Source organism: Scatophagus argus, chromosome 11 (assembly GCF_020382885.2).
Source record: "Scatophagus argus isolate fScaArg1 chromosome 11, fScaArg1.pri, whole genome shotgun sequence".
Lineage (NCBI taxonomy): Eukaryota > Metazoa > Chordata > Actinopteri > Scatophagidae > Scatophagus > Scatophagus argus.
The window spans coordinates 11454102-11476574 of NC_058503.1; the positions used below are offsets into that span (position 1 = coordinate 11454102).

The 22473-nt window shown below is 41.0% G+C and overlaps 3 protein-coding genes across 5 annotated transcripts; all 3 read right to left on the bottom strand.

The window, feature by feature from the left end:
• Nucleotides 1-477: 477 nt before the first annotated feature.
• Nucleotides 478-10307, bottom strand: LOC124067461 (INO80 complex subunit D). 2 transcript variants are annotated; one of them, XM_046404809.1, is made up of 10 exons: nt 10141-10307; nt 7720-7966; nt 6807-7618; nt 6528-6627; nt 6212-6436; nt 5848-5957; nt 5502-5635; nt 4562-4785; nt 4236-4390; nt 478-4130 (listed from the first exon to the last, which is right to left on the bottom strand). In XM_046404809.1, the coding sequence occupies exons 1-10, from the start codon at nt 10163-10165 to the stop codon at nt 3109-3111; spliced, it is 3054 nt and encodes a 1017-aa protein (XP_046260765.1). In that variant the 5' UTR covers nt 10166-10307; the 3' UTR covers nt 478-3108. The 2 variants fall into 2 exon arrangements, with proteins under 2 accessions (XP_046260765.1, XP_046260766.1); XM_046404810.1 differs by lacking the exon at nt 10141-10307 and adding an exon at nt 9660-10123.
• A 48-nt stretch (nt 10308-10355) lies between these two features.
• On the bottom strand, nt 10356-17683 carry LOC124067463 (NADH-ubiquinone oxidoreductase 75 kDa subunit, mitochondrial-like). Of its 2 annotated transcripts, none has more exons than XM_046404811.1 (19): nt 17144-17683; nt 16383-16462; nt 15906-16006; nt 15713-15820; nt 15528-15604; nt 15221-15302; nt 14962-15092; nt 14674-14859; nt 14450-14584; nt 14245-14359; nt 14008-14153; nt 13797-13925; nt 13555-13684; nt 13305-13465; nt 13046-13200; nt 12570-12745; nt 12349-12483; nt 12153-12225; nt 10356-10935 (listed from the first exon to the last, which is right to left on the bottom strand). In XM_046404811.1, exons 2-19 carry the CDS (start codon nt 16459-16461, stop codon nt 10844-10846), a joined length of 2211 nt encoding a protein of 736 aa, XP_046260767.1. In that variant the 5' UTR covers nt 16462; nt 17144-17683; the 3' UTR covers nt 10356-10843. The 2 variants fall into 2 exon arrangements, with proteins under 2 accessions (XP_046260767.1, XP_046260768.1); XM_046404812.1 differs by lacking the exon at nt 17144-17683 and adding an exon at nt 16881-17117.
• A 154-nt stretch (nt 17684-17837) lies between these two features.
• cmklr2 (chemerin chemokine-like receptor 2) lies at nt 17838-19573 on the bottom strand. Its single transcript, XM_046404816.1, has one exon. It carries the CDS (start codon nt 19571-19573, stop codon nt 18494-18496), a length of 1080 nt encoding a protein of 359 aa, XP_046260772.1. The 3' UTR covers nt 17838-18493.
• Nucleotides 19574-22473: the final 2900 nt, after the last annotated feature.

The following is a 22473-nucleotide window of genomic DNA, read 5'->3' on the forward strand; positions in this document are numbered from 1 at the left end:
TGTGGTACCATGTATTGTATTATACAATACATGGTACCAAACAGAAGTTAGGGTTAGGGTTAGCCGCAAAGTCTTCATTACATGTATTATGTGAAACTGGACAGACATGGAAGTAAAACCACAACTCGACTGGTTAGTGGAGCCATCCAATTACATTGTGGTGATTCTAGTAAGAATTTAATCTGCTCAAATGTTTTGTTTTGTTTTTTGTTTTTTTTAAATCAATGGGCACTTATATTTTCTATCTTAATTTGTAGATTTATTTTAAATGCGTCTCCTGAGAACCCATCTACTATGTTCACACTGTGGTGAAATTGTGTCAAAATTCAATTTTGTTAATTGCACAAATGGACATTTCAGTGCAATAAATCCATTGTTTCAATGTCAACATTAAATAATAAGTAGTAGTTACAGTTGAACTATAATGGAAATTACTCCTAAGTGACGAGTTAAAAAAAAACAAAAACAAAACAGCAATACCTCACAGCAAGTTTTATTTATACATCCAAAAACAAAAGATCAAATTTCTCACACTATATACAGATATTACATACAGTGTTTGTACACATATTACATAATTTGTACACAAGAAAAATATACATAAAAATGTAAACCTTTGTATACAAAAAATACCTTAGACAAATTAAACAAGGACCAATAACAAAAGGTGACTAGATTAGCTCATCCTATCTTTAAAAACAGTAATACAGTACATTCAATGAGTATAGGAATTTGTCAGCCATTTCTGAATTCAAGCAGTTAAATGTGCCTATGAGCCCTGTTCATTTTGTTCTACATGGTTTTTGGGAGAGTAAACTGGTGTAGTGGCTAATCTCATGCTGGGCAGGATACAGCAGTAATGCCTTGCAAACATTTCATCCAAACTGGTATCGATTTTTTTTTTTTTTTTTAATTCTTTTTTCCACTTTTTGGGACACTGTGTTTTTGACAGTGCTGTTTATGACAACACTGTAGTCACTGAGAAGCCCAGTCGTCCCTGGTGGAGCTACGGGTTTACACTTAATAATGTGTTTTCTCTTTGGAAGGGAGAGACAGAACTGGGTCTTCTCACAGCTGGAAATGGGGGTCTGGTGCAGGCTCAGAACTGGTAATGATGGCAGCTGTTCATGTAATGAGTGTCCAAGCAAAAACAAACAAACAAACAAACAAAAAAAGGCAACATAGACACGGGACATGTGAAACACCACCGGCCTCATCCACTCCTGTGCAAATCCATGTAGAAGAACAACATACTGTACGTCGTTCTGTTTTTCCCCCCACAAAAAGAAATGGCAATGCATATATTCCTATGTTTCATACTGCCAAGACTCAAACCAGTGACCATAATCTAATATCGATATTATAATACTCTCACACAAAATGTTGCTGTCCCATGCAATCTCAAACTTCTTCCTGGAGTTTAATAGCTATCAAAAGTATACTCCTTCAGGATATTATTTAAAAACAAAGTGACAACATACACAGCATACAACATTGATCCCTCCAACTTCAAAGAAAAACTTACGACCATTTTGATAGCCATTAAAAACAAGAGACTCATTCTACATGACACAGGTTCCACTGAATACATTGCAAATAACAATTTCAATCCATTGCTACTGAATAATTCACCAACAAACCCCAAGATAGAGACTGCTACTCTATATACCTAATACTCAACAATGTTTGACAATGTGTCAAATGTCTAATATAATATCTATCAAAAACCATGGGTGTACTGCTGTATGAGTCAGGGAGGAGCTCTTAGGCGGCAGACTTGTCATTTCCTAAAATTCAAATTAGACCCCAGGGTTGTATCATTGAGCTAAAAAAAAAAAAAATCACTTTATAACTGAGTTTTGGAGTAAAACAGACTACCTCAGACGTACGAACACACCAATTGATACCATTTAAATCACTATCTATGCCTTCTTTGGGTACTCTGGCCTTGACATATTAGTAGCGGGTTTCCTTGAAGTCCTGAAACTGAATTTGCCATTTAGGAGGCATGAAAGTCATTAATGGTCATTGTAGATGTGGACCAGAGAGCACCTTGGACAGTAGACACTTAAAGTCCCTGGATTACACCATCATTACCCTACCATTAACACTGAAACTTCTGTATTAGCATTAAAAACCCACTCAGTATGAGAGAAGAGTTGGGCTGAGCTCTAGTTCTGAGTGGAACTGCTGTATAACAAGAAGATTTTTACAACAGTTAGAGAGGCCAAAATATTTTCCTGATCCAGTCTGGATTCAGCAAGTGAAGCTACATGTGATGAGACCAATAAAATACCTTACAATGGTAGAGTTATGTTAATGTGTTTATTGCTTTAAGAAACTATATTTACCTTCAAGTGTCTACCAGGCCACTCAGAGTCCCACAACCAAGAGTGAGATCAGAGATTTTGACGTCTGAGCAAACCAATAAATGAGCACATATACAGTATACACAATATAAAAACAGCTGTTTAAAAGTATTTTTGGAAAATTTATATGACTGTGAAATCTGACTCAGTAAGATTCTCTATCATGATAACAGTTAAATAGCTTGAAACATAATGGGTCACAAATATCACAACCTGTACTCGTCTTTTTCAGAGGGTGACATAAGCAGTGTATGAAACAATTGGAAAAATAAAAATGCAATGGCCATCTGAGCAAGGCAGGGTACAGTTGATCATTTAAAGACGGGACTATAACTGGCAAAGCAAACAAAGCGACCACTGATTGAGGCTTCTACGTCAGTGAATTCTGAGCACTGTGACACATAATCTCTGCAAAGGTCCTTCCAACAATTTTCACCCGTTTAGTTCGTCGCAGAATCTGAATGTTACCTCTTGCTGACGAAACCACAAGGCATCAAACAAGTGGACTCACAGCGACTTAAAATCCCAGAGATCGTCTGGCTGCAGAAAAAAATGAACGAAAATAGAAAATATTGAAGAGAATCTGAGGTTGTGCAAATTCATTATCAAATAGTGCACTATTACCACATTGCACACATGTAGCAGGTGACAAGGGGTGGTCAATCAGAAGCCAGTCGACTGGATTGTAAGTGACTGTGAGTCCACAGACCACCATGCAGCCACAGCAGGCCGTCTGCTCTCATTTACTTTGCGTGAATGGTGGTGTGGCGCTGTTGGCACTTGCAGCGGTGGCACTAACTATAGAAAAGCCAGCAGGGGGTGCTGTAGAGCTGTGGCTGGGCTGCACGTCTTTCGGGATGCCACTGTGGGAGGCCAGTTGATGGCCAAAGGCCGCGCTGAACTGAGGGAGCTGTTGCTTGGGCTGTGTGGAGGTCAGAAGATCGTGTGAGGAGGATGAGGGGGCAGGGGGAGCCGTTAAACCTGTCAGACCACTCTGGGGCATCGCTGAGAGCGGAGCCATGGGCTGCAAAGTTACAGAGTGGGTGGTGGTGGCTGGAGGAGTGGACAGGGAGGTGGATACGAGATGACTTTCTGATCCTATGAGACTGCCGAATTGCGTGGGGTCGGTGAGGGGGAGAGGGAGATTGTTCCATGATGAGCGTGGAGGTCCTGGTACCCCGCTTAGGGGAACTTCCAGCAGCAGAGGCGTTTCCGTCTGGAAGGAGCTGGCATGGGGAGAGGATATATGGTCACTGTACGGGGATGGCACATGCTCACTGCTGTAGTGGCTACCTTGGGGAGATGATGTGGGGGCATCCGACTTGGCCAGGACATGGGATGTGTGTGTTCGGGAAAACGTTCGCTCTGTTATGGAGGTCTGAGTGAGCAGGGAGGTGGTGGAAGGGGCTACTGTAGAAGAAGATGAGGTCAGGTTGGAGCATGACGTCGGGGGCTGGCTAGTGGGCTGAGATGGTGGTGAAGGGGGGAAGTGTCCTTCAGTAGACTGCAGTAGATTGTCCTCCAGCTCGAGACTGGTGAAGTTTTCTGTAGGGATGCGACTGTTGAGCAGGTCCCCCATACCTCCCGGCTGGACCGGACCAGGAAACACGGTCATGGCTCGGTGGTCCACTCCTTCAGAGGGGGCCAGGTCTCCCATGGAAGTCAGGCACACCAAAGAGTCAGGGTAGGACCCCATAGCCTGCAGTGCACGCACAAGCTCCTCAGCCTCCTCTGTGGTGGGTAATAACTCCCCATTCTTACCTACACAAATATGAAACAGTTATCATTATAACATCACACCAGGACGACTTTATTAGTGCATACATGAAAGGCATCAATGTGCACAAGAAAGAGCTGCATGACTACCTTCAAACAAGTCAAAGTCCTGCAGGTCATCAGGTAGTCTGGGTAACACATCAGAAAAATCCTCCTGGTTTAGCTCAAGATCATTTGGAATGTCTGCCATTTCATTGGTGATATCGTCAGGAAGCTCCTCTGCACTCAGGTCTGGAGTTGAAGGGCTAGTGTCACAAAGACATTTAAAAAATGCTTAGAGAAGAAACACAACATGTTGCTGTATGAAGTAAAGGCGCTGTCCAAACATCTGTGACATGAGAGCATGCTCCATGACACTGGATCTGCTGCACACTAAATTTTTAACTCAACAGTGTAGAGACACAGGTGTAGCAGACCTGATGCTGGCCTGAGAGGGCATTGCTAGGCTTGTAGAAGGCATTCCCAAGTTCCCCTGTGGCAACGCTGGAGGGATGGGTTTCTGAGGCCTTCGCGGCCCTCTCCTCCTCTTCTTCTTGTGTTTTTTGGTGAGCGCCGGTGGTTTGGTCTTTTTACGTGGCTTTCGCTGCTGCTGCTGCTGGTGCTGCACTCGTCGGTTACCATCCCCTCGCAGGAAGTTATCCTTTGTTGAATGTATGGAAGATTTTTAAATCATCAGAACATTGGCCCATAAGAAATCAAACAGAGTAGTCACGATCAATGAAGAAAACAAAGTTTGACATTTTTGGAAATGTGCTTATTTGCTTTCTTGCAAAGAGTCAGATGAGAAGACTGATACTGTTCTCATATGTAAACATTAAATATAAAGCTACAGCCAGCAGCAGGCATGATTAGCTTAGCAAAAGACAGGAAACAGGGGGAAACAGCTACTCTTGTTCTGTCCAAATGTAACAGAATCCACCTAACAGATCCTACAACAAACAAACCCTCATGGAGGGTTTGTTGGATCTCTCTGTACCAAAAATTAAATTTAAGAGTTTGGTCTAGACCTATTCTAATTAGAAAGTGTCATGAGCCAACTTTTGTTGTTATCCGGCACTATTTAAATAAATGAAATTAAATTTTGAGTTAATTAATTAATTTATAAAACAATACGGAACCATTAACTTTTCTGCTGGTTGTTACACACAATTAAGAAGTCAACACTTATTAATATTAGTGATCTTAAGAGGTACTAGTGGGTGGATTTTGTTACCTTTGGGCAGACTAAGCTAGCTGGTTCCCAGTCTTTGTGCTAAGTTAGCACACATGTATTTGTACAGACATGACATTCTCATCGAACTGTAAAAACAGTGAATTTCAAAATGTTGAACTTTTATTTTTACATATTGAACTCACCATTTTTTTGGCATGCTCTTCACAGAGTGGTGTCTGGTGCGTGATGTCAAACACGGGAATGGAACACTGCTGACCATCTGCAAATTTGGCTGTGCAACTAGCAAAGAGCTGCTGGGATCGATTCAACAGAATGTCTACAGAGAACAATAAAGGAAATAACAATACAATAGAAAGATGGCATGTAATGATAGTACTCCATCTAAAAGGGACATTGCATGGTATGTCGTTTTAAAAACATGAACAGGAAACATTTAGAAAATCATTTAAATTAGAAAATAGAATCACAGTCATGCTTCTGCACTTGTAGCAGCCAGCTGCACAATCAGTGATGTGGTGGAAAGGATACGCTGAAAGCAGTGTTGAGTGAAGGGCAGAGCCCTGTTGTTGCAGGCTTGGCCCTTTGTGCTGCCAGTGCAGGTCTCAGTATCTGTGTTCTGCTGCCTTGCTGGAGCCACACTGTAGAGAAATACAGACTCCGAACTGAGCAAACAGTGACAATAATCCACATTTGTTCTGTTGCGTACATTTCAAATTAGGACATTACAGTTGCAAAATTACATATAACAGAACATATACTGAATTTACTGGTGGGTGATAGATGTTTGTGACTGGTTTAACCATGCTGGAACCTACAAGTACACCGGGCTTAATCAAACTGTATTCACATTAGTCCAGAGAGATCAACACAACTGACTAATTTGTAAGAATACCTTGAGGAGCTTCGAGAGGCACCACGTAATTCCTGGATCAGCTGGCCAGCACAGTCAGGGTTGTTACTGGCAGCATGCAGCAAGGCTTTGCGGAAGGCATAGCGATATCTCTTTTGGCGGATTCTTGCCCTCTCCTGCCTGCACATGTGCTTGTATTTCTCCTGGAGGTATGAGCAAAGCCTAAGTAGTCGTGTTCTCCGTGAGGAACCATTGTCATCTTCCAACCTAAAACAATTTAGAAAACACTTGTTAGAAGTCAAGACAAGAAGGGTCCAGGAAAAATTTACAGTGGGAGGTTAAATATTAGGATACCGACCCATTATGTGGTCTCCATGAGCTCTGGAAAGAAATAAACGTCTCCGCCTCCTCTTCATCATCGTCAATATCATCAGCACTATCTTCTGACCAGTCCAATCCTGGAAGAGAAGTTGTTAGCTCAGCTCTTCTATCTCACCAGGCTCAAAACTCTATTGCTATTGCTACACTATATCTAAAGTATTGTACCAAGTCCTTACAGAATATACATGGATATAAATGCAAGGGAAAATACACTGAGTTTTAAAAACTGGTGGTAAATGCATTTAAAATCAAGCACCTAGATGAGGAAAGAGGTCTCCGTGCTCCCGGTGTCTCTTAGCACAGAGCTGCACCAGATGCTGCAACCTGGCCAGACAGCTGGCTGAAGGTGAGAAGGCAGTGGGACGCATGACAACCACATGCCGCTGATTGTTATTGCCACTGTCCTTGCAACTGACAGGCAAGTGAGTAGCAGTGAAAGGCATTTTCCTGCTGAGTGATGGCCCAGAAGGTTGCACAGGACTGGGTGCTGCATTTGCGGGCATCCCTGGAGGCAGAAAGTTGACCGTCTGAGGTGGTGGTGGATTGCATAATAAACCCTGCTGCTGTCCGGGAAAGATGAAAGATGTCACGCTCGAGTGCTGGGGCGGCTGGAGAAGACCTGACTGCTGCCGAGGGAGATGAGTGTGGAGCGGCGAGGATGGGTGGACATGGGAGACAGGGGAGGGACTAAAGTGCTCGGGAGGTGGTTGGAAGAGGTCCGTGTCATGGCAGAGTTTCTGGTTGAGCACAAGGCGACTCTGTGGTTTCTTCTTAATGGCGCTGCCCTTTCGAGGAGTGCCCATCTCCTCCCCATCTGTGTCATCCTCGTAAAAGGCAAAAGGGTCCAGGAGTTCCCCATCAGGGAGGGGTAACAGGCGTGTACAAGGGGGAGATGGCGGAAGTTCATCTAGACCATTGGAAGATTTCAGAGCTAGAGAGGGCACAGTTATGTTGAGAGCCACAGACTCCAGATGAGCCCGTGAGCGCATTTCCTCCAAAGCATCATGTTTCTTTTTCCGTTCCTTCTTGGGGATAAAGCCCAGCACCTGCAGGTGGCTGTTACAGTATCTGAAAACAAGAACACATCCTCAGTATACTATGTACATCTGTAACATAATGTTTTCTACGCAGCAGTGGATTGATCCTCATGTGTACACAAACATACGCACCTGCGGTCCTCAGACTTGGGTATCGGGTTGGTACATCGCTGGCTGTTGTACTTGGCCACATATTCACATTGCTTGAAGGGGGCTGTCTTATCCTCCAGGACGTGCCGGATACAGAAAGCATAGCCATTTAGTCTGCGCTGCTTGCAGAGCTTTGGGCTGTATGAGCACAACGGCTTATTGTCCACCTCTGAGAAGTGTATGTGTTTGCCTTCATACATCACGTGACTCTTGTCCTTGACAACATCAGCTGATGGGATAAAGTGAGGGAAAACCGAGACTTATATCACTAATACTTCATACTGAGTTGGTAACCATGCATACACTTGAAGGTTTAAGAGGCAGGGAAGTAATCATCTCTGCAACAGGTGACTACTCACCAACCCTTTGCCAGTTTGGGTATTTAATGAGCATAAGTAACATAACTATGCAAAGTAATTCACTGTGTAACAGTTTTTAGTATCATGTTAAAAATTAAATGACATTCCTCGACTTACGACTTATTTCATTCATCACTGCTTGTTTATTAAACTATTGCACGAGATGAAACTGTGAATAGTAATTAACGTTGTTGTACTAAAATTAAATATTTGAGAATGGTGTTGCCTCTGATTACTGTCAAGTGACTTTAACGCCCTTTAATTTTCATGTCATTGAGAAACGAATGATTAAAAGAGAATAGGTCATTTTAACGGGTCATTCAGTTAGCCTTCAAGTACTTAACGTTAAGAGATAGTACTGTGCTGCTAAAACCACTGGATGCATGATAGTGGTTTTGATAAAGTTCCAGGCTAGGAGACAGTCACTTGCTAGAGTGTAGGAATCATGGCAAGATAAGCTGAAGACTCAAATAACCAAAACGCGTCTTTCTCGATTCAACACGAACGCTGCTTTTCAAAAACACGACGCTTCACTATAAACGTGCATACAAAAAGGATGCCACAGGTGTATCATTTTACACTTTCACGGTAATAGGAGTGTTAGCTGCCCAGCTTCAGTAGAAGCTTAACGCTACCTACATTTAACTTTAATTGTGTTTTAAGTTGATTCTGGGAGCACTAAGGTTGTGACAATTGGGTTACATGTTGGGCACATGAGGACAGGTTGAGTAAATGTCATTAACGTCAGGCTGGGCTAACCTTAACAACTTAAGGTAAATACGGAAAACCGGACAGGCAACAAACGGTGACTAAAGTTAGCTAGCGTAACTATCGTTGGAGTCCGTGGAGCTAGCTTAGCTTGCCAGCATTAGCTGGACAGATGTGGAACTTGATTTTACTTTTAAATATATCTATGTGTAACATACACCCCTTTCTTAATTCTAAAGACAAGACCTTTTCCTCTTGATGTAGAAATACATATTATCAACACTATTTAGGCGACAAAAGTCAAATATGCTAGTTAGCTAAGAAGCTATCAAGGCTAAAAACAGAAATTAGTAGGCGGTAGCTAACCAGGAAACGGAAACATCAAATGGCAACACTATAAAAGTCTACTTTCAGCTTAGTTTTAGTTAGAAAAATGCAACTTTAACTTAAATATACAAGCAATAATCGATCGGCCCCAATCGTGTTTTTTGTGTAAATTAACATGCTACATTTACGTCCAAATACTTCCAAACAAAGGGGTCTATATACGAGGCTTAAGGCCTGTTCTCGAAGGCCTCCGTATTAATCGATAGGAATTATAGCCACTAGGATTACATAACGTGAAATTAGCAGGCTACAACAACGCCTAAAATAGCCAACAACGCGTAACTCTCACATATTTAAGACACCGAGTCATTTGGTTAGATCACAAGTTATACAATAAATTAATCATTAATAAGAGGCCTCTTAGCTTCAATAGCACATCGGCCTCTAGTTGAGCGCCTGACCGACTGAAGCCTGCGCAAAACGGCGCACTCAGAAGTCAAGACCGAGGCTGTAAACGATTTCGCTTACCTTGAATTGGTATGGGCTGTGTAACGTATTCGCTCCAGTTAGACGGCCGAAATGTCTATTAGAATCAGCTAGGCTATTTGTGCATCGATATTCGAGATAGGATGGTAACAGTGATCTTCATCGAGCTCGGTATATCTTGAAATAAGGATGCATATAAATATAGGCTACCCAGAGCAAATTACAAGCAGTAGGTAGGCTGCTGAGGATTTTTGTTGGATCCACAGCAGACTCCTCACAGCACCACTACAGGCACTGCGGGGACATGACAACAATCCGCTCAACAACAACAACCTCTCCTACCATATTGGAAATTCAACTTTGTTAAAAGCCCTACAGTGTAGTAGTGTCATGTTAATCTCTTTATCAGATAAACTACGTTTTGAGTGAAGGGCAGTGATGTTTCCATTTTTCACATTTAAAACAGCTGAGTAAAGCATATTGGCAGAGAGGTCCAGCAAAGTGTTAAGAGTGTAAAATCCACCTGGACCACGGCTATCGTCTTCCATATGAATGAGTAACAAACCCTGCTGCCACACTGATGCCGGCTGCTCACTGATGATGGACCACGTGCCAGGCAGATACAGGAGCTCGGGACCGGAAAAGTTGGCTAAGTATCACACCAAAACAGATCAATATCATGCATGGCACCAGCACATATGTTAATACTTTTAACATTTTTTTTTAATAAGGGTACAAACTTAAATGGGGGGGCGGGGGATTTGCAGAAATTCATTAGGTTTGCTACAGAAAACTGCTTTATTAAATATCACACAAATGCCCACACTTGAAATACTATATTCTCTGTATACCTTTAGGAAAATATAATCTTAACACGTTTAAAATGCTTGTAATTTTACAGGGAGACATGAAACTAGATGTACTTTTGAAGGATGTGGATTTTAACCTTTGGGTCACACCTACTAAAATGTAAATGTCCTAACAGGTGAAGGAAAAAAAAAAACTGTCAGGGGTGCATCTTTAGAGATTTGGTAAATCTAAGCTTACAGCTTTCCACATACATGTTTCTGCAGGTTACTGAAGTATGTTAGTTCCATAATGTGTACTCATGTTGAGGCATCTATAACAGTAAAACACAATTGCAAATACTTAATTTTCTAGGAATGTGCAAATAGCGAGTTGTGCGTATAATTTTTTTCAAGGACTGGATGGATATCCACTGTGCTTTAGCATATGGCTGGCTCGTCCACAGCTTGTGCGCCCTCTGTGACAGCTTTCACACACTTTGCCATCGTCTGGGAGGCTCTGCTTATTGGATCTGTGGGTAAAGATTGAGAGCAGATTAAACTCTGCACGCTTAAACTGCAGTGAAGAAAAAAATCAACATAATAACAAATTTAACCGGAAAATCACAGGGTGTTTATGATAATATGAATCTCAAAGAATATTATTAGTACATTTCATACCCAAGTTGCATGAAAATATTCATTTAAAACCCTAAGTGAAATGTACTACAGTAGAGTATGGTGTTGCAAGATTTTTGAGGATAAATATGTCAGTATGTTTTGTGTTAGTCTATCACATTTGGCTGTAAATTGTATTTTAAAAAGTTTATGTTTCCTCAGAAGATGATCAAGTATGTGAAGCAGTGTGTAAAGTAGACTTTCAAAAGCAGTGCGACAAAAAACACCTTAACTTCTGACAAATTTTCTGAACAGCTAGTAATGTTAGATCTGTATTGGAATTTCATCTTTAATAGGATGTGACAATCATTTCATCATAAACATCATTTTGGTGGAGATTTTTGTAGCCAGCATTCAGAATTATTCTGACTCGCATAGGAATTTTACAAAAGCTGCTTAAATCTGATCTGTGCCAATAAAAAGTTTTCTGGCCATCCTTTTAATAAGACTTTTTTTGCATCTTATATCAAGGAAATTGACATGAAATCTACTGAATATTTATTCCCAGTGAATATGTCCATCTTTTTGTCATTAGCTCCCCATATCAGAATACAGATAACTAATTGTGAAAGAAGTCTTTAAAGCAGAGGCTCTAAATCATTATTAACAATGTTCATGACAACCTCACTTACATAACGTTAATTAGTATCTTAGACATTGCTACGAGTGGTTTGCCTTCATAACAACTGCAGAAGTAACCACTTTATTCAGTAGAAAGCTTGCTCAGTTTGAAGAGCTGAATTTGATTTTGTTCTTGAAAAAGACCTTTCTCTGATGGCTGACATGTAAACATGACACTAAATTATTACTTTATCCAACAATGATGGAACACTTTTGTGGGAGTTGCTGTTTGGCGTTATTTCACATGGAAAGAAAAAATCGCTCATGTAATAGCAAAAAAGGGGTACACTGCAAATTAGTTTCAGCTGTAGAACCCATGTGGCATTAGTATCACTGTCAGTCTACATGTATACATGATTATACTGAAATTGGGGAATTAATACAACATTGTTGTTTTTCCTGGATGATTGTTGAGTTTAGAGAGAGGAGTACCATTGTAGCAGTGACCCACCTGTCATATAGAAGTCCTTCACAGTAAGTTGTGGAGGGACTAAAGGTTCAGTAAGGACAGTCTGGTTCACTGCCTGAAAGAGATGTCAGATACTACAATCATCATAGAAAACACTTTGAAGCAAACTAAAATAAAGCTTTATTAGTGCCTTCTCTGTAATCAACTAGACACATGCTGGAAGAAGATAACAGCTGACCTTAGACAGTTCATTAGCTTGCTTAAAGTAGTTGGCCTCCTCAACGTCATCATACCGCACCAGATTAGGAGAAACCTCAGCCAGTCTGTCACGCACTTCATCAAGGGTGTCATATGGAAGAGTCACTCCAGCAAGCTTAAAAAGGGGCAGAAACAATGCACAGTCCTTAGTCCCATTTCTTATAATTTAATATAATCTGATTATCTTTGACTGCAGTTCACCTCAGATATGGCTCTGATGATCCTCCAGTCCTCCCTAGCCATGCCCGGAGCAGTCACAGCCACTCTGGTCTGCTGGGCACGGCCTTCAATGTTCACATAGGTGCTACATTTCTCAGTGTATGCAGCTCCGGGAAGTATGATATCAGCCATTGGTGCACCAGCATCACCATGGTGACCTGGGCAGTTACGACAGAGAGCATTGAAAATGAGCCAGGAAAAAGTGGAATGTTTCTTGACATACATGCTGAAAGTCTCTGCTGGTTGGATGAAAATCTTTACGTGGTGATGGAAAAATCATCTCTGCTGCTTATTCAGTGAACCTAGACATGCACCCATTTAGGTTTCTTTACTCATTTTTCCTTTATCACCCATCAATATGCAATAAATAGTCAGGAATTGCACTGCCGCTATCAATTGCCATGCATAAATTAATGTAAATGAACAAGCTTCTACTGCTCTGCAGCGAAGCAGCTGACCTTGATAAATTATGAAACTATCCTTTGGGAGGTCTTGGCGAGTAATGCAGCCAGCATCAGCTCCCAGTAGGAACAGAAGTTTGGGTGGGTTCTTTCTGATAGCCTCCACTCCTGGCTTGTACCCAAGATCAAGTGCAGCCACTTGACTGGCAACCCTGAAGATAAAAAAAAAAACAAAACAGCATACACCCCTCTTGAATCCCTCTTGAATAGTGTCCTGTGACCGAAAGGTTCTCATATAATTTTCCAAGACTATGACCTGTGAAGCACGTTAAGAACCTTCCAGGTTTCCTCCACTCCACTGCTGATGCGAGCATTCTGAGCAATGGTTGACACAGCAGCCATTATGGCAGCTCCATCCTCTCTCTGCAGGCAACTGCTGCCAACCACAACAACAGGATGTTTTGCTTTAGCCAAGACCTGTGAGAGGACATAAAAGACACAAAATTAGGAAGAGACAATTTGATTGGTAAGACTCATTGTATTACTGAGCGCGCTCAAACTGTTACCTGGGAAAACGGATGAGTTCCTGAGGCAATTTCTTGGAGAACCTTGGCAGAATCTCCAAGATGGTCATATGTGTAACTTAGGTCCACTTCCTTTCCCAAAAGAGCCACTTGCAACTCATTGTGAAGCCAGCTGTATGAGAAGCACCAGGATTGAATTGTAGAATATGCAATTTTGTAAAACATAATTCAACTAGTTTGACATTATACAACCAGAGATGCTGTGTTTACAGCATCGAACTTACCTTTTTCTGATTCTTGCATTGAACAGAGGAGCCTCATAGCGTGGATTTGTGCCAACCAGAAGCAGCAGGTCAGCTTCTTCAATGCCAGCAATCCCAGTGTTTAGGAGATAGTTTGAACGCAAGTCAGATCTAAACAAGCCAGAAACCTAACATCAGAGCAAGTCTAGCTGCCTTTGTCCTATCTTCAGTTTTATTCTTTCTATTGTCTTACCCAGCCCCAGCTATTGGGAATGCCTCCTCAGTGCACAGGTTGTCACTATTCAAACGATTCAGCAAGTCTTTCAAGGAAATGAGAGCTTCTGCATCCACCAAGCCTCCGACAACAGCAGCAACATCATTTTCTTTAACTCCTTGCAACTGTCAAATAAAACAGATGCTATCGACAGGGCTGAGGACAGCTTAACCACAGGTTTCAAATTATCATACATGGTAATTATAAATTACATACAGCTCCAGCAACTCGAGTAAGCGCATCTTCCCAGGATGTGGGAACCAACTGCCCAGACTCATTTTTCACCATAGGCTGAGTAAGCCTCTGCCTCTTGAGTCCATCATAAGCAAACCTGTCATGACAGAAGCAAGAAAGAAGTCAGCAATGATGCAAACATCATACACAAATCCACATCTTTGAAGCAAACTTTGCATGAAGGAACCTGGTTTTGTCTGAGATCCACTCTTCATTAATGTCTTCATTAAGACGAGGCAGGATTCTCATCACCTCACCTCCACGAGTGCTCACCACAATGTTAGTACCCACCGCATCCAGAACATCAATGGATTCAGTCTTCCTGCAGAACACCAAACAGAATACATGAATGTAAAAACTAACCTTTCACACCTACAATGTCAATCAAAATGTAGAGCACAGTCCAAAAACCTGGTCTCCCAAGGTCGAGCAGTGAATGCATATGGCTTAGAAGTCAGAGCCCCCACTGGGCATATATCAATAACATTCCCAGAAAGCTCAGACATGAACATCTTTTCCACATATGTGCCAATCTGCAGGTCGTTGCCTCTGCCTGTGGTACCCAGGTCCTCCACACCTGCAATCTCACTGGCAAAACTGTTGGAAAAAAAAAAACAAAAAGAGATGTAGTAATCTTATTTTCATATTCTAAATTTACACATTAACTTAACTTAGTCTAGACACTGATGTGAGACTCACCGCACACAGCGAGTGCATTGGATACAGCGAGTCATAATGGTTTTGATGAGAGGGCCAATGTTCTTGTCTTCCACGGCTCTTTTGCCTTCAGTGAAGCGGCTCCTGTCACTTCCAAACTGCATGGACTGGTCCTGCAAACAAAACGGTAGTCAATCTAACGAGTCAGTCTCAAATAATAAATCCTAAAGAAAACAATACTTGTCATACACACACTCAAGTGTATGACCAACATATCTAGACAGCTGGCAATTATCTTTACCTGTAGATCACATTCTCCTCCTTGATCACAAATTGGACAATCTAATGGGTGGTTAGCTAGTAGGAACTCCATCACACCCTCTCTGTTGGAAAGGCAAACAACAGTTTTGTGCAAAATTATTTCAGCTGGCTTTCATACAAGGGAGTGTTAACTTTCTTGCTTGAGGCAGATGCGGGTCATCGTATCACCTCAGTTACAAATTATTGCATAATGCATAATTACAATGCACTATTAGTTTTGAAATACAAATATGTCACATCATCAGAGAACAAAGCCTGTAATGTTTTACTCGTGAGTTTGATCCTACCTGGCCTTTCTTGTTTTGTCAGAGTTGGTTAAAATGTTCCAGCCCTTCATAACTGGCATAGCACAAGCTGCCACTGGCTACAAGATGAATGAAAAATTATTAGTGATTATTTTAAGCTGGCACAGCTGTGTCTCAATAATTTGTAGTAACTTGTCTTAAGCCAAAATAGAAAGCCTAAAACATACCTTAGGAACTTTCTCTATCTCAACAAGACACATGCGACAGTTTCCTGCCACTGACAAGCGCTCATGGTAGCAGAACCGAGGAATCTGTATTCCTACCTTCTCACATGCCTGTAATAAAATGAAGTCACAGTGTTAAATCTTAAATTGTGGCTTCAGCTCTCATATAACTTCATGTATGAATGTACCATGTTACCTGCAACACAGTGGTCCCTGACTCCACCATGACAGGCTTGCCATCCACAAACACCTCCAGCAGGTTACTGGCAGGTGCAGTTGCTGTCGCTGCAGTGCGAGCTTCAGGCACAGACAGAAAACATTTTAATGTAAATTTTCTTTTTTTCTTCACTTTTAATAAAGTAAAACAGCTATATATTTTATCATAATTTCTATGACATTGCAGTGAATCTCTGGTATTCCAGAGCATTAAGAAACTACTGCCACTGACTACTACAGGCTAAACTGAGCCAGCAACAGCCTGGCACCAAATGTGGTAGCTGACAAATCTGTAATCCTGCCTATAATCCATCAGTGGAACTAAGTGACAAGGAGAGGTTGTAGTTCTTGCACACAAACAACAAACAAAATGAGTGTTCTGCAGAAATACAAGACACGTATTGTGCGTAATGATGGCATGACCAATTAACCAGTGTATAAAGTGGCATATTGTTACCATTGTTGCTTGCTGCCGCACCTCCTTTGGTAATAGCTGCTGGAAAGAGACTCCGGCTCACCACAGGCAAACGCAACATGCTGGAAGAGAAGTAACATCACGTGTGAGAACTAGCTCTGCTGGTTGACACACTTTTTCCAAGTGTCGACAGGACTTAAACATTTAAGACATTCATTTTTCTGTGATTTCAAAACTGGGGAACCTAAAGCCTTCATGCGACTACCAAAACAGAAGTAACGTTAGCTAACTTGCTTAAGAGCAGCCAATTTAGGCTGCGAAGTGTAAAATAAATAAAATGGCCATGCCACTCGGGACGAACTTTACAGGTGTAAAGACATAAATGTCACCTTTAAACACCCGGCGTAACGTTTGAAATTTGACGTTATATCAAACTGTAGTTAACGCTAGACTGGCCTGACATTGTGCCAAAATAACAATAGCAACGAGTAATGTAACTGATCGACATCTGACTGCGTTAGTTTATAGCATTGTTATAACCTTATTTTAATGTTACCACACGATAAATAGCCAGCCGTTGCTTAAATGCTTCAACCGTATCGTTACATCCAAACCCACAAATGTAGCATATCCTGCTACAAACACGCTAACCTAACATCAATAACGTCCACCAAATACCAGCCGGCTAATTTGACCCGTTTATTCATTCTTTCCTAGCGTTTTTGTTCAGCAGCAGTTGTGCCCGGACTATAAATTGTCTACATGGTAATATTTCCTAAACACTATGGTGATCAATTACTTACCTTGGCAGTGTTTGTCCACATGAGACTGTCTGCGACGAAGATTGTGCGCTCTTGTTATTCTGCTGCGTCACGGATTAAGTAATCCTGAGTGCTATAATAATCCAAGCAGAAAAGATAATTTTCTTTAATTACTGAGTAATCTGATGCTACAAATATTCAACACCAGCCATAACAATGTCGTGAGCACTCTCCTTAGCAGACGTTTACAGCAGTTTGTGCGGTGATGTGGTTCAGTGGCTGATAACCTCCGTTACATTACTTTGCAGAACACTCGAGAGAGCACATAATTCAAAAGATGGACGTCCACTCGAGTTGGCCATAAAGAACCACGAGAGCACAGTGATTGTGGTTGTTGTATGCAGGTAGATTGTTTGATTTCTGCCTTTATTTTTAGTTATCCTAGGTATTCAACCCAGAGACTTTCCAAACTCATGTTCTTCATGTAATGCTTGAAAGTCAGAGCTCATTGGAAAGAAATAACAGGAAATGACTGCATGTAATGTAAACATCCCTTCAGGAAATGCAATATTCACAAAGGTTTATGTCAGGTTGGTATGCTTGGTCTGAGAAATCCACATGGAAACAGTCTGTGTGTGTATGTAAACATCAAAGCCTTCTTTTTAATGAGCTTACAATTAAAGACTTTTCAAGTCAAACAATGTGAAGAAGATAATCAAACAAAGTACAATGGGTGTTCAGAAGAAGACATTTATTAAGATACTGGATGTGCTGTTTACTTGGACTATATTACAATAAAATATTTATACAACTCTCAGCTAGTTTAAATATCTTAATATACATTAATAGGCGAGTAGCAGCCAGTATAAAACTGTATAAAAATATAATAATGTTAGACTACAGTGATACATGCAGCATGTGTCATCTTTAAGAACCTAAGATGCTGTGCTTCAAAAACTAAATCTGTAAAGTACTTCATATGTATTTAATATAAGCATTGATTAATCTGTCTGTTGTTCTTTGTCTACAAAATTACAGAGAATAGTCAAAAAATGTCCATCATAATTTCAGAGCAACAGTCCAAAACACAGTCAAGTGTTTCAGCTTTTAATTGCATCTTGCCTCTATCTCTGGAAATCTCTTGGGTTATGCAAATGAAAAAATAAATGGAAAAAAGACTAACTCAATGTGCACATTATGCAGAGTACTGCTCAGCTTTTCCATTCAGTGTAATTACACATAACTCTGTCCAAATGAAACAAAATAGAAAAATCTTTACACTACAGCTGGAAAGAACAACCATGATAATCACCCACATTTAGGTTTAAGTAATAACCAGTCTTACCCTTGTACTTTTCATGGACAACTACTACAGTCTGAAGATGGTTGTAATCATAGAGATGATGACTCCACATACTGCTCTGGGACACTGTCTTGGTGAACTCCTGCAACAGACTCCATTTCAGTGGCAGAGATTGACTGGCTGAGCTCTCTCAGTGAACTCTTAGTTATATTGAGGCATGCACGCTTCAGGATATGACGCACCTTTTTGCCCAGGAGCATATACAGCAGGGGGTTAATGCAGCTGTTAAAAAAGCCAAAGCTGATGGCAAGTGGAAAACCAGTTTTCAGTATGTTGTGTAGGTATACTGAGGAATGTATGGTTAGCTCCATCAAACTAAAAGCATGAAAAGGTGCCCAGCATAAAAAGAAGGCCAAAATTACCGCCGAGACTGTTTTGGAGAAGCTGGACACGCGAACTGAGCCCCCAGACTGATTTACTTTGAATGTCAGAAGGATGCCCGTCACACATATAGCAGTAAAAGGCAAAAGGAATCCCACAGTGGTACGAATGACCACTATTGTAATGTGCCTCATGGCTGCTGTGTGTCCATCGTGGGTATGGAAGTTGTTGAAGCACAGCACCTTGTTGTGAAAGCGCATGGTGTCACGAAAAATCAGTGCAGGCAGGCTCAGGATGGCGGCTAGCATCCATATGCAACCACACATGATCCAGGCCCTCTCTAAAGTGCGATACCTCTGAGACCAGTTGAGGTGGACCAGAGAAACATATCTGTCTATGCTGAGCACAGTGAGAAAGAGCACACTGGCGTACATGTTCATCACAGACACAAAAGAGTTAAGCTTACACATGGCCACACCAAAGCCCCAGTGGAAGTCCTGCAGTATGTAATCAATGTAGAAGGGTAGAAAAAGCAAAAATACAAAGTCTGCCATGGCTAGATTGAGCAACCAGATACTGTTGACTGTCTTTTTGCTTTTAAATGCTGTCACCCAAATCACAGTTCCATTTCCAATCAGACCAAGCACCAAGGAAATAATGTAAATGACCACTGAGATAATGTGTATAGTTTCCCTCTGCTTGTGCTCTACTTCAAGTTCCTCCAAGTCACCGTACTCCATGACGTATTCATAAGAGTAGTTTCCATAGTCCTCGCCAGAATCATCCATCGTTGCAAGGTTGTAAAACCAATGAAGTTATCTGTGGGAAGATACATTCCTTTCAGAAGATCTGTAAACACAGGAGGAATGCATTCTAATCAACCAATGACACATGTCCTCACCTCACACTCTTTGTGATTATGGTACGTTGTCCTCCAAAGGGATCCAGATGTCTTGTCCCTCCTTCCGATCATTCAGTTCCTGTGTTGAAGTTGAGACTGGGTGTGTTCTGACAAACCCTGGAACATTATGTCAACATCCATTAATGCCCCATGGATGAGGCCACATAGTATGATTCATATTGTTCTGCAAGTAAATATGGAAGAAACCGGCAAATGCCATGTTACACAATCATATTTTCCAATATTATTACTAATCAAGCAGCTGTTTTTTTTACACATCACCAATATTTGTATCATCGTCAAGGCCAGCATGAAGTGCATGATCACTGCAGTTTTTACTCCAGCCACATCAAAACCAAATTCACCATAAATTTGCGGCCTGTGGCGAATGTCTGAGTCATACTCATGGTTTTGTTTCTCTATTTCTAGTCTCCATTGCATAATACAAATGTATTAAAATGTAGCTGATTAAAAAACTTTGACAAACAAAAGTTATAGCAGGCTATATAATGTAAATGAGGTCTTAAACTATCAGAACAATATTAAGAATATGACTTAAATCTCAGTCTTAATGGCAAAAAAAAGGAAACAGGTTACATAATAAAACCAATCTGTATCTTTTCCATAAAAATGTACTGAAAAAATTTATCAGATTAGACAGAAGCTATCTGGGCAAAATGCCATAGGCTACAGAAACCCAGTGCACTCTACCAATTAATAAGTAAATAATTAAAAATTTGCTACAGATATCTCAGTAAACAATACAGAAATGTATTAAAAAATATCTACCCAACTAACTGAAGAATAAGAATAAGACTTAAAACTAACTCAAAGAGAAAAGGGTAACATTTTTTGGACAGACGGCTGTTTGACTGAACAGTAATTAAAAAGACTACTAGTAGAAACTGCTTGTACAAAACACTGAAAGCAGAATCAGTGAAATCAACAACTATATATCCGCAAACAATGCAGAAACATTGCTTATATAACAAACATCTAGCAGTTGACAGCATATTAAGTGCCACATACACACTATTGGCATACCCACAGTCTTAACGTGCTTTTTCCTTTAGATGTGAAGAAGAAGGGTGCATGGCTTACCTCACAGCGCAGCGCTGCTCTTTGTTTTTAGAAGAACTGGGATGAAAACAGCGACAGCTCCCTGCTGAAAGTGACCGCTAACTTAGCCTTTTCGCCTCCGTTTTCCTGGGCCTCGTCCGTCACTTACTTACTCGGCTGCAAAACTCCTCAGTGCCGCATGTGTTGTCTTTCCGTGAGTCCATCCAAGCTAAACTCTGTGTCTGTGTACGGAGGAGTTGAGATGTGCAGTGGGCGCGCCCAGCTGACGCGCAAACATGGACATGAAAAGTTATTGGTCGCCATGAAGAATGCTCTCATTCAGAGGACCTGCGGCTGCTTCTCTGAACATCGGGGTGAAACCTCAGCGCACGTTTCCCCTCCTGCTTGAGTAAAAAAAAAAAGCTTTGAATGCTGCATATTTTTTTTTTTTTTTTGTTGACGTGCATTCTTTCGATATGAAATGTACAGATTGCTCAGTCAGCAGAAGTTTGGGGTCGTAATCTTTCCTAATCTTACTTCTGCCTTTGCGTTCCTCTTAGAAGGCGTGATTCATTAAACTGGTGGTAGGCCTCCACGGTTTGAATGTGAATGTGCAGAGAGACTCATTGCACTGTAAAATGATTGCTAAAACAACTCGGTAAATCCGCTGCCATCACAACCCTGTCTCCAGACATAAGCATCGCCTGCAGATGTTCTGTTCTTTTTATAAAAATGTTGTTATTTCTACAATATGAGTACGTAGCAGCATTAGCATTGTTAAATTGTTGTTACAGTGATTTACTAAAGCACTTCCAGTAAGTTGGGGGACTTGTCAGACACACACACACAAGAAAAAATGGGCAAAGTTGATTCTGAATTGGCTGAGCAACACTCAAAATAAGTCCCATCTTATTTTTTTACCTGTTAAAAATGTAAAAAATGTTATCTTCCATACCCCTGCAGAGATAAGAGCTAACCCTGATGACAGCACTGGTTATTTTCTTAAACTTGGAAAATCTTTGCCAGAAACACGGAAGATATAACTGTTTTCACAGGCTGAGTATCACTCTTGACCAGTTAACTATGTGTAAAATCACTAAAGTTTAAATCATGTGTTTGCACAATACCCATGCATATCTTGGCAGCCACAGCGTGGTTACGTGATGGGTAAAAGGGTGCTCTAAAGATTTAGAAGTGAATTTCCATGAAGTTGTGGGACTTGCATGACTAAAATGCTTGATCCTGCACTTCCCAAAATGGAATTTATAATAACTTCCTTTACTAGACTTTCTCTGCCTGGTATTCCTCCAAGTCACACCCTAAGTTTGTAACACAGACTTTCTGTTATAAATAAACAAGTTTGAAGTCTACTTATGCCCTAACTCAGTAAAAAAAATACACACTGGTTAGAAAAAGTGAAAGTAAAGCCTGTGCTGCAAAAATGTTGAATATGAATATAATGAGCCATCAGTGCAAAAAAATACTACTGTCTTTTCTGCATCAATCCCAAATTATAGAAAAGAAAAACACCTTTGTAGAAGTGAAATTAGTTGCTAATCGATTAGTCAAATTTAAAAGCAACAAAGGTGTTCTCCAAACCAGCCTGAGGTTGAACTAACAAAATTTCAACCGTTCATGTGCAGACTGCTGCTTACTCACCCCATTTTTTGTTCCGTCAGATCATCACACAGCCTTGTCTCAGTTAACTCGATCGCCAGTGACCCAAAA

Coding starts and splice junctions, on each gene's coding strand:
- LOC124067461 (XM_046404809.1), bottom strand. CDS start 10,165: ATGGAAGACGATAGCCGTGGTCCAG. Junction 5,636..5,847: donor CACTCAACACTGCTTTCAGC/GTATCCTTTCCA, acceptor TGTTCTCTGTAG/ACATTCTGTTGAATCGATCC. Junction 4,391..4,561: donor CCCTCTCAGGCCAGCATCAG/GTCTGCTACACC, acceptor TTGTGACACTAG/CCCTTCAACTCCAGACCTGA.
- LOC124067463 (XM_046404811.1), bottom strand. CDS start 16,461: ATGTTGCGTTTGCCTGTGGTGAGCCGGAGTCTCTTTCCAGCAGCTATT. Junction 13,201..13,304: donor GTTCTTAACGTGCTTCACAG/GTCATAGTCTTG, acceptor TTTTATCTTCAG/GGTTGCCAGTCAAGTGGCTG. Junction 10,936..12,152: donor GAAGGACTTCTATATGACAG/GTGGGTCACTGC, acceptor CTTTACCCACAG/ATCCAATAAGCAGAGCCTCC.
- cmklr2 (XM_046404816.1), bottom strand. CDS start 19,573: ATGGATGATTCTGGCGAGGACTATGGAAACTACTCTTATGAATACGTC.